Source organism: Hypoxylon trugodes, assembly GCF_022578975.1.
Source record: "Hypoxylon trugodes strain CBS 135444 unplaced genomic scaffold F4822scaffold_3, whole genome shotgun sequence".
NCBI classification, from domain to species: Eukaryota; Fungi; Ascomycota; class Sordariomycetes; order Xylariales; family Hypoxylaceae; genus Hypoxylon; species Hypoxylon trugodes.
In genome coordinates this window covers 1533952-1546088 of record NW_026250018.1, presented here as the reverse complement: position 1 = coordinate 1546088, position 12137 = coordinate 1533952, and the positions used below count along the sequence as shown (strand labels likewise).

At 47.1% G+C, this 12137-nt stretch overlaps 6 protein-coding genes across 6 annotated transcripts; 3 read left to right on the top strand and 3 right to left on the bottom strand.

Moving 5' to 3' along the window:
• Positions 1-94: 94 nt before the first annotated feature.
• F4822DRAFT_168089 (Spt4/RpoE2 zinc finger-domain-containing protein) lies at positions 95-776 on the bottom strand. The gene is made up of 2 exons (XM_051453248.1): positions 486-776; positions 95-386 (listed from the first exon to the last, which is right to left on the bottom strand). The coding sequence occupies exons 1-2, from the start codon at positions 579-581 to the stop codon at positions 135-137; spliced, it is 348 nt and encodes a 115-aa protein (XP_051316730.1). The 5' UTR covers positions 582-776; the 3' UTR covers positions 95-134.
• A 259-nt stretch (positions 777-1035) lies between these two features.
• F4822DRAFT_168055 (uncharacterized protein) lies at positions 1036-1788 on the top strand. Its single transcript, XM_051453246.1, has one exon. It carries the CDS (start codon positions 1184-1186, stop codon positions 1610-1612), a length of 429 nt encoding a protein of 142 aa, XP_051316729.1. The 5' UTR covers positions 1036-1183; the 3' UTR covers positions 1613-1788.
• F4822DRAFT_168048 (protein phosphatase 5) lies at positions 1740-4057 on the bottom strand. The gene is made up of 7 exons (XM_051453245.1): positions 3500-4057; positions 3359-3439; positions 2859-3294; positions 2564-2807; positions 2148-2509; positions 1970-2094; positions 1740-1903 (listed from the first exon to the last, which is right to left on the bottom strand). Exons 1-7 carry the CDS (start codon positions 3647-3649, stop codon positions 1868-1870), a joined length of 1434 nt encoding a protein of 477 aa, XP_051316728.1. The 5' UTR covers positions 3650-4057; the 3' UTR covers positions 1740-1867.
• A 62-nt stretch (positions 4058-4119) lies between these two features.
• F4822DRAFT_168021 (UPF0029-domain-containing protein) lies at positions 4120-5338 on the top strand. The gene has a single exon (XM_051453244.1). It carries the CDS (start codon positions 4372-4374, stop codon positions 5215-5217), a length of 846 nt encoding a protein of 281 aa, XP_051316727.1. The 5' UTR covers positions 4120-4371; the 3' UTR covers positions 5218-5338.
• Positions 5339-5459: 121 nt separating this feature from the next.
• Positions 5460-6707, top strand: F4822DRAFT_426805 (CoA-transferase family III; the record flags this gene model as incomplete). The annotated part of the gene is made up of 2 exons (XM_051460629.1): positions 5460-5520; positions 5572-6707. 2 exons carry the CDS (start codon positions 5460-5462, stop codon positions 6705-6707), a joined length of 1197 nt encoding a protein of 398 aa, XP_051316726.1.
• A 2784-nt stretch (positions 6708-9491) lies between these two features.
• On the bottom strand, positions 9492-11848 carry F4822DRAFT_436566 (vacuolar sorting protein 1; the record flags this gene model as incomplete). The annotated part of the gene is made up of 5 exons (XM_051462320.1): positions 9492-9660; positions 9720-9804; positions 9859-11513; positions 11593-11727; positions 11796-11848. 5 exons carry the CDS (start codon positions 11846-11848, stop codon positions 9492-9494), a joined length of 2097 nt encoding a protein of 698 aa, XP_051316725.1.
• Positions 11849-12137: the final 289 nt, after the last annotated feature.

Here is a 12137-nt window from a genome sequence, read left to right as displayed (position 1 = left end):
GATGAAGCCTATTCAATCTCGGTGGCGGAACCGTCTCGACTGTTGAGTGAAAATACCAATGTTAGATAACTATTCTTGCCAAAGGAAGTATATAGAACAAATGCGGAAAGAAATAAACAAGAACAAAGAAAAACTTACGGAATGTAGACGTGACCATCGTCCTCCATAGCCTGCTTAACGTCCTCAGGTAGCGAACCCATCACTTGAATGGCGTAGGTGCCGGGGACGTAGTTGTCGATACGGTTCCAACGTGCAACCCATGAGGTTCGGGGGCTGGCGATGGCCATGGTTCCTTCGAAGACGCTGGAGGTGCAAGATTCGACAGCTTCGGGCGAGCCCTTAAGGTCGAGGAAGGGACAGTTGGGACAACCTTCAGAACGGAAACGCTGTTTTGTTTACGTTAGTCCATTTAATTACTTAGATAGTGTGAATGGATCGAGCGTAGGCGGGAAAGCGAAGAAGTGCGGATGGAAGGAATTACTTACAGATTGGACCATGATGATAGAGCAGACCATACACGCGCGAGCGTAGCGCATCTGGTTGGGAGGAATGGGCTGCCAGGTGTAAAGAGAGTCGGCCATCTCGACAGGCTTAACAAGGAGCTCCGGGTGCTGTGCAAAGGGATCGAGACGCTCGTAAAGGATCAACTCGGTGAGTTTAGCGGTGGTGTAGACCGGAGGAGGCTCAGGAGGGTGAGTATTAAAGGGATTGCTTTGAGAAGGGACGTTAAGACGAGGGAAAAGACGAGGGTTGAGACTATGAAGTCGAGCTACTCGCGCAGGGTTTCGGCCGTAGTGCTTAGCGGCACTGGAAATCTGTGCTCTGGTTGGTCTAGTCATGATGCTTAAGTCGGGGCGCTAGATAGCTATTGATAATGGTTAAATTAATTAGCGTGGGAGAAACTCGGATTGGTGCAAAAAAGGGCATTTATCTTTTAAACCGAGCTTAAAGCGGTGAGCTTTCTGCCATGGTGGATCATTAGCTCCACCAAAATATTGCTGTAAAGATTACCTAATGATCTTGAGAATGCACTTTGTCCAATCACAACTCCCCATTTTAGCTTGCTAGGTACATGACAATTCCAATTCGCCCTATCATGTCAATCTATTTTACTGCCTCTTAGGTATATGTACCTGTCTGTCTCCTACAGCAACAGTCAAGCACCTGCACACCTCAAAGAATCATGCCAGAACCAGCAGATATATCAATGACAGACGCCCCAGCTACGACCAAAGTGAAAAAAACCTATGAGCTAGTCACAGCTACTATTAAAACCCCACGTTTTTCCTACGCACATCTCGAACTTTTCAGTGATCCATCTGATCCTGCTGAGCTTGATGCCCTCCAAGTACGGTCTTACTGCACATCCGCGTTAAAGCAATTCCTAGGCACTACAGGCATCGGTATTCCTTTAGACATTCTCAAAGTTGAAGGGAAGAATTGCTGGTTAAGAATGCCAAGGGACGACCTAGGTGCCTTTTCCGCAGCTATTACAGCATGGCAGGGCTCATATCAAGATGGAATTCATTCTTCGCTTCGAATACGAGGATGTTCCGACTGGCTTGGTGCCTTAGTCGGTAGAGATGGACAAGATAAACTCTGGGCAGGCTGATATTTCATCACACAATTAAATTCAAATCAACCATCACCAACATACACACATCATGAAAGCAAAAACCACAATCCAGTATGCCATTTTTCATTGGTACCGCCAGTATGGTATAAATTCCCATTTCCTCACCGATACCCCCTCAACGCCAGTGCTTCCCCTTACGATGAAGCGCCGTATATATGCAAGAATGCCATGTTGAGCCACCATTCGATGCAAGATCAGCATGTGGAATACATGAAAAACCAAATCACCCCTTTACATCATCGACATAAGCGAGTTGTTGGCATACGCCTGGAATTGGTCAGATCAATCTTGTTTATTTCACAGCTGGGATGGAAAGGAAGAAATAAAACTTACCATAGGCTTAATCGGCGGGTGAGGAACAGCATCAAATTGGTTGAAGCTGAGTTTGTAGTCAGGGCCAATGTTGATGTATGCACCCCGATTCTCCGTCTGGTCACAGTACTTTGGTGCCGAGAAGACTTGAGACGAGTTAGCAAAAAAGATCCATCAGAAGAAAATAAAAGCGACTCACCTGTGATACACTTTCCGTCGTGCTCTTCCTCGTAACCGTCCATACGGACCTCGTGACTTCGGATGATAGCGTCTAGACCGTTCTTCTCACAGAATTTCTTCGTTACATCCGGTCCGAACTGAATACCCACACCTCTCTTGTTGGGACTTCGGCCAGGAGCCTTCTGGGGATCGGTCCACAACATCTCCATCATCAGACCGGATTGGCCCGGTTGTCTTTGAGCGTGCCTATCCACCTTTCGGATATCATCCAATGTTACGCTGTCATCCGAGAATAGACCACCATGCAAGACAAGATACTTAGATCCGATGAGCGTTGCTAGCGGTAACGCGGAGAAACTCTCAGAGAATAGTTTGAAGACCCTAGAATCGGTTAGAACGGGTGGAATATTTTGAAATACCGATTAGAAGGGTTACCTTTCGTTGTACTTCGCCTTGCACTCGCCCTGGAATCCGTACACCTTGTTCATGTCGTCGGTTTCGTGGTTGCCTCTGTTGAGGTACATACCATGAGGGCGTAACCACTTGTAGGCATACAGCAACAGAGCAATCTCGGATGACCAAGAACCTCGGTCCACGAAGTCTCCATTGAACAGGTACCAATGCTTCTCCGACGGTCGGCCGTTCAATCTGAAGAGCTCCATTAAGTCGAAATATTGACCTACAATAATGTTAGCGATGTTTGAATAAGACAAGATATCCCTAGGCTTACCATGTGTGTCACCACAGACTGTGAGTTTGACATCATCCGGAATCTTCATCTCAACCATTGTCGCCTCCTCATAGACAATATTCTTGACCGCGATCACAATCTGGTAGACATATTTCTTGTGGATCTTCTTGCCATTCTTGAATCGTTCAATCATGTCATCAATAAACTCCTGTGTCATCTGGTCCTTGAGTTCTACACCATCGTAATCAGGTTCGACGACGATAGAGTCAATGTCGAGACCTTCGGCTGCGGATGGCTCATCTCCGACTTCAATAGCCGCATAGAAATTCAGCTGTCGGACAATCTTCTGGCACTCGGCAAGCTTGAGCTTGGCATCTTTGTTCGCGGGATCGAGTTCGACACATTTCTTGAAGTCCTTTACGGCGTCTTTCGGTTTGAGGATTGCAGCGTAGGAAACAGCTCGGCGAAAGTAAGCCTAGTTTTGGGCGAGGTTAGCGCCTGGCATGCACATCGGAGGTAGATTTTAGCGGCGTCCGCACCTTTATGAGCTTTGGGTTTAATTCAATCGCCTTTGTAGCGTCTGCGATAGCATATCCGAAAGCTTCTGACTTGATATGTGCCTAAAATTCAAGTCGAGGTCAGTCACGCGAGCGCTTAAGGCCGGACGAGGTAGGACAGACTTGTGCTCTGTTTGTGTAATATGTAGGTTCCTTATCATTCAATTCAATAGCTTTGGTATACAATTCGATCGCCTTGGGCCAGTCGTGTGCGGCGAAAGCTTTGTTGCCGTCGTTCTTGAAGGCCGTAGCCTGCTCCACGGCGGACGCCATCTTCGACGGTGGCTCACGGATAGGCAGCTGAGACTAGAAACGGCGATTAAAGAATATTATCGAAGTAAGGCTAAGCTTTGAAAAGAAGGCTGGAGAAGAGGAATAATTGTAAAAAATAAATTTCGAAGTAGAAAATAATACGCCGCTTAGGCAGCTATGTATTAAATAGGATAGCTCTGGTACCTAAATTCCCCAAGTCAAGGATTTAAGTTGGTTGAAGTCACTGGAAACGGCCTTCGATTTCGGCGTCCTCGAACAAAAGTCGATTGTTTGGTCGGGACTCGGAGCTTAGGGATATTGCTAGCAGCCCTAGAGCATTACCTCCAGGGCTAAGAAAATGGAGGGGCGAACGGCGTGGGGTTCTGAACCCTTCTATGACCCACTATAATACAAACAAGCATCCCTGGAAGTCGGGCATCTGCAGGTGATTTAATAGATTTAAACCAACATGGGTCCCCATCCCGTCTCTTATCAGATATACTGTTCCTTGCATAAAATTATCCCGATAGCATTAAGCACTGTGCTTTTTATACACAATGGTGGGGTGTCTCGATCAGCTCCCGCTGTTAACTCCACTGTCTTACAATATTCTATACCTTCACAATACATGAGACTTTCTAGAGTCTAGAATTAATTTTCAAATTACCGGTATACATTTAAGCTCAACCATCGCCTTTTCCATTTTGTCGCATCCACCATTATCACAGAAACAATATTGAAGAATGAATGAAGAGCTTCGGGATGAGCTCGAAGCAATTAATTCAATCTATGGTGATGGCTGCTTAGTACCCTCGAATGAAGAAAACATTTACATTTTAACACCACCTGGAGAATCTTCATCTCTTCGTATAGAGTTCCCCCCTACTTATCCTGCAGTGCCCCCTGTTGTTCTAGGTACTAATAGTACCGGCGAGCATGGCAGGCGTGGTGACGCTGCTCGAGAGTTATCCTTATTCTGTCAGGCCTTAAGTACTACCTACGAACCAGGAGCCGTTTGTCTCTTCGACGCCATAGAGGAGTTAACTCGGCTTCTCGAATTATCAGTACCAGAAGAACCCCAGGAAGAGGATACCACTGCCCCAGAAAATACCGCAGATACCCAGCCTGCGTCTCAAGTTACAGTAGACGCAAAGGATATCAACACCCGCGAACCTCCCTGGATTATATCGGACCCTTTTATTGAGCAGAAATCAACATTTGTTGCTCGGTGTGCTACCGTCACATCCACCGAAGAAGCTGAGGCATTCGTCCAGTATCTTCTCTCCACCGACAAAAAAGTCCGGACTGCTACACATAATATTACAGCCTGGCGAATAAAAGGGCCCAACAACACTACATTCCAAGATTGTAATGATGACGGCGAAACTGCCGCGGGAGGTCGACTGTTACATCTTATGCAGCTCATGGATCTTTGGAACGTGATGGTGATTGTGACTCGATGGTATGGAGGCCATAAACTTGGTCCTCGTCGTTTTGCTCTGATCAATCAAACTGCAAGAGATGCATTTGTCAAAGCCGGTTTAGTTTCTGAGAACCCGAACAAAAAGAAAGGTGCAGGAAAGAGTTAAATATATGTGACAAACAGTGTTAATCGCAATCCATCTTGTACTGTGGTAACACAAACCTCGGCTCTCCGCCTTTCATAAACTCCCTGACTTTGGGGCGCATACTGTCCGTCACTAACACCAAGCAACTCATCAAACCCCGTTTCTACTCTTACCCCCCAAAGTAATTTCTATATAGAGGCCAATCTAACGGGAAATATCCAAGTTGAAATTTATCGGATTTAAGGAGTTTTGACTCATTAAAAATGGTTGGACCACCGCCGCTTCAGGGGCTCAAGGTCCTTGAATTTGCTGGATTAGCGCCCGGTAGGACATCCCCGATTAAGATGCAGAAACCCGTAATTAACATATAATCAGGACCATTCGCTGGCTTACTTCTTGCGGATGCCGGCGCAAACGTCCTCCGCATTGATCGCCATACGCCTAGCGGTTCAGTCCCAGCGCCTGATCTGCTTACAAGACACAAGTCTTCTATAGCAGTTGATTTAAAGTCGCCAGCTGGTGTTGAACTCATCAAAGAACTAGCCAAAACCGCCGATATCACAATCGACCCCTTCCGCCCAGGCGTATTAGAAAAGCTTGGCCTTGGCCCGGATGTCTTGTGTGGCTTAAACCCTCGCCTTATCTACGGCCGCATGGCAGGCTTTCGTCGCGATGGGAAATACGCCTTGATGGCCGGTCACGATATTAACTATCTTGCCGTATCCGGGTTTCTTTCTCTAGTAGGAAGAAGTGGTGATAAGCCGTATGCACCTTACAATTTCGCTGGTGATTTTGCGGGTGGTGGTGCTACGCTCTTTCAGGGGATTCTACTCGCTGTCATAGCTAGAGGGGCAACTGGAAAGGGGCAAGTTGTCGAAGCTAATATGGTCGATGGTACCAACTATCTCGCAACATTTCCTCGACAGGTTCTCAAGACGCCGACGGGCGACCAACCACGTGGGAAAAATCTACTTGACGGTGGATGTCCGTTTTACGATACGTATGAAACAAAAGACGGAAAATATATGGCGGTCGGAGCTTTAGAGCCCCAATTTTATGCCGCCTTGATCAAAGGCCTAGGCTTGAGCAACCAAAACTGGGAGACGCGACGCAATGATCGTGAAACATGGCCAGAAATGAAACAGTTATTCGAAATGATTTTCAAGTCCAAGACACGCTCAGAATGGGAGGCCATATTCGATGGCACCGATGCCTGTTGTACTCCCGTATTAGAGTATCCCGAACTAGAAACGGATGGCGGCCGTGAGGGCGACCAGAGACCATCGGTGGCGTTGCGCGACACACCATGCTTGGCGATTGATGACAAAGGCACCGACCCTAGTATTCATGGTCAAGGTCCGGGAGTTCCCGGACGTGGTTACGTCGGAGATATTCTTACTCCGAACCAAGGGGGCGAAGAAGCTCTCCGTGACTGGTTCCGCTGGACAAAAGGAAAGGACTTTGAAGTAAAAGACGGTGCTGTTGTGTTGAAGACCAAATCGAAGTTGTAAACGGTGCCACCCCAAGGACGAATATATGTCGAATTTTACATTATGATAACCTCCCACTTTTACGCCTTTTCCTTTTTACCACCGAAAATCCCTTCTAATCGAGCATTAACCAATGTTAAACCACGAACAAAAGTATTCCTAGCTGTCCTCAATTTACGGCAATAGTTAGGTCATTCGGTGCCGACTTCCCTCGACCATTTCCTCTTATTCCCTTTCGCCTAGCCTAGCTCGGATGGCCAAGGTAGTATAAAAACTACAACTATGAGCTCGTCTAGCCCGGGAGATATTCCTGTGAAGGACATAGATCTCACCTCCAAAATGGTCGAAATTGTATAAACGACTATTCTTGATTCAGGGGCCAATTCAGGAAGATCCCTTACTTGGGCTTGGTGGCGGTGGAGGTGGAGGAGACGGAGGGTCGGTTCTAGATTGATCACCCATTTTTGTTATGGAGAAACTCGCCGCCAATAGCAGATGAAAAGAGTAAGGTGTGGCGAGTTGCGATGCTTCCTTTAGCGTATCGAATTAATGAGCTTATGAATACCACACTAACAATCACAGATCAACGATCCCCATGGACTTGTTCAGGAGTTTGAAGACTTCTAAGAAGCTGCTAAGAAAGAGGGTAACTTGCGGTATGTATATACCTCTCTGCTATGCTGGCCGCCGAACCAACATACATATTATTATTTTTTGATGACCAGATCGCACCATTCTCCCATCTTGTGTCACCGCTTTTGCATGTACTTACTAGCCAATGTATGCGACTCGTCACCATCCACACATAAATCTCTTGCGTGTTCGATAGCTAATTTAGTGTAAGTATCCTCTACCCTTGGTTATGCGATGTGCTGTTACGTATAAGGGAAAAACAGCCGCTTGACCGCCATCTTGATCCATGCAAGGCGAGTCCTTTTTTTTTCTTGTCTTCTCTATCTTTTCCGTCAGGGGTTGGATTAGATTACTGGGTTACGGGCTCGGTGTAGGTTAAGTTAATAGCGTGCTTACACGCACTACGCCATACATCAAGTATATGTGCTCGTAGCCGTGGCCCCCAAGCGCGCGGCAGCGGGCCGCCCGCCCTATTCCCACTCTGGTCAAACTACGACACTTTCGTTCTCTTTTCGTCTTCACATTTTTACCTTTCCTTTCTAGTCGTGTTCATAGCCGACTGAGCCGTTTGGCTACGGAGAGATGTCCGTCTTATTCGCCGAGCTATACCTACCAGTAGGTAGATACTGCCCCTGATGATAATCTTATGTGGCGTCTTAAACATCCGGGCCAAGGGGAACTAGACCAGACGCCTCCCCCTTTCCCCTTTCCCTGCTCACCTTCTCCCCACCCCTTTCACCTCTGATCCCCCACATATGCGCTCCTTAAAATAGGTTCGTCAGATCTCATATATCCATCTATCCCCATATACATAGAACCCTTCCTACATACCGACATATCTGCATACATGCATCCCGCGTTCGGGCCGTGGCACGACGAGTCCAGACCCCGGCTAGATATACTCCCGGATACTCTATGGAGACGAAAAGAAAGGGGGTATTCTAGACGCGCTGACGCGGGATGATGTATTGACTACGTATCGGACACACATATAACATACAAAAGAGCCATACATATCCAATCTTATCAGATATCATAAAGAAAACTCGTATTCAAGCCTGCCTCGCTATTACCTACTTAAGTACCTATTACCAATGTACTTACCAACCTCCCCACGTAACCTGTGCCGGGTAACTCGGAACCAACGGCCGCGATACGGAATCTTCCGTCTCCGGCCTCCGCGTTTTCTTTATTACCATCCCATCCCGACACCGACACCCCCAAAGGGAAGCGGTGACTATCGCTCGGCGTCGCCGAATATAATAATACCAGATAGGTCACACACGTGGGTAAGACAATAGGCCGTACCCCTAACCCCCCGCTCCCAAGACCAGATTATAGATCACAAATATCTAGGTAGGTAGACGATCCTGATATTTACAAAACCGGCGAATATAATCCTTGACATGAAAAAGTATACGCCTCAAGCCGACATGTCCTCTTACTCATGTCGATCAAGCTATACTCCCACGGTTACAAGTTTCCGAACGTAAATGAAGAACGTATATCAAAACCACATCCCACGTAACTATCCGAGTAACAAAATCCTGTGGCTCACCCTAACGCATCGGTCAAATAGACATATGCACCGGCAGCCTCCTCCGGGTCACCTCACCGCCGGTCACTTCAAATCCCGAATCCTATATCAAGCAACGCATCACGTAGATCTAAGGACAAATTATGCGAAGAGGCCTATGAGAAAGGCCGAGGAGAAACACAAACAAATTCAAAACATCAATTTCTGGTTTCATTTGGGTACATACATTAACACACCCAACCCCATTATCACTCAATATTCATCATATTTCTCATCTACTACCAACTGACTGACTGACGTACATTGGTCATATTCTAAGGGGGAATTGTGTTGATTGGTTTGGGGGTATGACGTTGACTAAAAAAGGGTAGGTTCCTTAAAATTAGGACAATAAGGGGGTTCCAAGTTCCAGTGAGTAAAGGAGGATGAGATAGGGGGTGGTGGTGGTGAGGGGGGGAAGAGCATTAGCTCAACGAAGACAACAATCTACCGATAATATGGTATGGGGGTGGTTGTGTTTCTCCGTGACCGCTCGACGCCGTAACCATCTCATCCCATCCCATCCTGCCTACCCGGCCAAGAATTATTTCCGACACTTGGGGTTTAACAGACACCTATTCCGCCGCTCCTTACTTTTACTGCACTTGGCTGACAATCTCGTTGGCCTTACCCAATGACTCGACCATCTGCTGGCATTCCTTCCGTCGGCGAATAGTGTAGTCGCTCTCCTTTAGTAGGTCGTCGAAGGTCTCGTTTCGGTACATGTTCTCCAAGAGCTCTTTTTGCATCTCATCCTTTGTAAATCTATTATTCGAATTAGTAATCTTGATAATACGCCGAGATAGGTTGGACTTTGTGCTTACTGGACAAGGTTTAGCATGATAGCCTTTGGGACCATGTCGATCATCGTTCTCTTAACGATGTTGAAGTAGGAGGAAATTAGTAGCTCTAGAATAATTTGTCAGTGTCATAAATCAGGTAGAATTATTTCATTAAACATACTGATAACTTCAACCTCAACATTCTCTCTCTCTGATAGAGCCCCGGAAGCTTTAAGGGTGGGAGGAGGAGCATCCATAGCAGCGGCCTTCTTCTTGTTCTTGGCGGCGAAGAAACTTCCGAAGAAGCCCGTGTTGCTGTCCAGGTTGCTATCCAATGACGGGCTAGCAGCACGGGCCGGAGTTGTTGGCGCAGGCATAGGCTTTCCTGTCTTAGGGTCAACCTGAACGGGCTTAGCAGCATTATACCGCTCGTTCACTATAGCCATAGCGCGGTGACCGTTGAGGAAGTCGGGATGGGCCGTGTTAATGTAGCAAGCTTCCATGGAAACAAGATCCTTAACGAGCTTATTGGTAGGCTCCATAGACTTCTTGAAGAAAGCGATAACCACGTTGTGGAACTTCTCCTTCAGTTGCGGGTACCGCCTGTAGAGTGCTTTGGATAGGAGTTGTGTTAAGACTCGCACTAACTCGTCGTATACGAGCGAAACACACTTGAGACTAGGCTCTTCTAGTCGCTTAATTTGTTGCTTAACGATTACTTCGAAAGCAGTGGTTCCGACGAAAAGCGCCGGAGAAGGACCGGAGGAGTTGACCAATATCGTTCTGATATCAGCATCTTTCACAACATCGAATGGATCGACCGCTTTGACACCGTTGGAGTACAGTTCGTGGAACACAAAGCTGATACGGGCACCACCAGATAGTTCTATACTAGATAACTCGCCGTGTCGGCCGTCCAAAACGGTTTGCCATTCATTCGCAAATTCTGTGATGATGTTCAAAACAATATTTGCGCTGTTACCCAACATTGAAGGACCTAGACTGTCAAGCTCAGCGGAGTATTTCTGTAGCGAGCTAGCAATTCTCGCTTTGATATCGGGTAGCGTTTGTTTAATGTGCATCATCAAAATCAGATTCAACTTCCTCGCCAAGTATGGTGTACCGCAGTATGTGCTCTTGTTTTTGTACGCCCTGTGGTTTTCGAAGTAGTTCTTCTCAGATTCGAGGGACGCGGAAATCGGCTTCTTGTTGTCAATATCCCGTTGTCCTCTGTTCACAACTGGGACGTATCCGAGACGCAACGGAATAATACGTCCAGCAAGAATATCAACTACATCCGTACCCTCGTCCATAAGATCTACCTTTGTCAAAACACCAATTGTTCGTTGTCCTTCCGGATCAACTTCTCTCGCAAGTTTGAGACCATCGGAGTTAGCCAAATCAATGTTGGCAGCGGTGACAGCTAGGATAATGGCATTCGACTTTTGGATATATTTGAGGACCATGTCTTTGATTTGTCGCTCGATATCCCTTGGTTGGTCACCCACGGGCACTTTCGTCAGACCGGGCAAATCGACCAATGTTAGGGTCAGGACGTTCGGGGAGTAGACTCGGAGGTTAATCGGTGCGGGCGAGATACCGGCATTTCGACCGACCTTTGCTTCCGTCTCCCTGCTGATCTCGTCCCGAATTTTGTTAAAATCGTAGAACTTCTGTCCCGGGATGTGCAAGAACTCGCCCCACTCGTCTGCGTTGGCCGCCTTGTCGGTAGAATTCGAGACTTCTTCCGAGACTCCATTTGTATGCGTCGCAGGTCGGTTGATAAGTTGTAGGATAAGAGGTCGCCGCGTTACGATACCGGATCCTCGAGGTAAGCTATTCGAGAGCGGCGGGTTAGTTTAAGACGGTGTAGGTGGAGCTACTAGAGCTCAGGGGGGTACGAGGGGTGACATACAAGTCTCGGCCGACGATGTTCTCGAGCACGGAACTCTTACCGCTAGACTGACTTCCGACGACGACTATTTGCGGTAAATCGATCGGGTTGTTGACACCAACGGTGGAGAAAACATCTTGTAGCCTGTTGACGAGTCTAGAGTTTTGGTGTTAGCAAGATTAACGGTTGCGCGCACAAACGAGAATAGCGCAGACAGAACATACTTGATGAGGGCGGGATCCGAGATACCACCCGGTGTACTTAGCGTGTCGGCCATCTTCAGTATTCAGTAGTCGCGTTTTGTTTCGAGTATTGAAATGTGTATGTCGTCAAGTTGCACTTTGTTCCTAGTAAGGAGAGTCTCGACCGACTCGACTTGGGAGATAAACGGTTTCAAGGGTTGGGTTCCCCAGTTTATTCGTTCTTTCTCGAGAATAGACAGAACCTTCGAGTCCTTCTGTCTTCGGAATATGTCGTAGTTGTATTATTAAAATCACAAGTGAACGCAGTCCACGTGTGTTTTGTAGAAGGGTAGGAGAAAAAAGTTGGTTGTAATTCGGTGTATT

Coding starts and splice junctions, on each gene's coding strand:
- F4822DRAFT_168048 (XM_051453245.1), bottom strand. CDS start 3,649: ATGGCGTCCGCCGTGGAGCAGGCTACGGCCTTCAAGAACGACGGCAAC. Junction 2,510..2,563: donor AAGGCGAAGTACAACGAAAG/GTAACCCTTCTA, acceptor AACCGATTCTAG/GGTCTTCAAACTATTCTCTG. Junction 1,904..1,969: donor ACCCGCCGATTAAGCCTATG/GTAAGTTTTATT, acceptor GACCAATTCCAG/GCGTATGCCAACAACTCGCT.
- F4822DRAFT_168021 (XM_051453244.1), top strand. CDS start 4,372: ATGAATGAAGAGCTTCGGGATGAGCTCGAAGCAATTAATTCAATCTAT.
- F4822DRAFT_168089 (XM_051453248.1), bottom strand. CDS start 581: ATGGCCGACTCTCTTTACACCTGGCAGCCCATTCCTCCCAACCAGATG. Junction 387..485: donor CTATCATCATGGTCCAATCT/GTAAGTAATTCC, acceptor TAAACAAAACAG/CGTTTCCGTTCTGAAGGTTG.
- F4822DRAFT_168055 (XM_051453246.1), top strand. CDS start 1,184: ATGCCAGAACCAGCAGATATATCAATGACAGACGCCCCAGCTACGACC.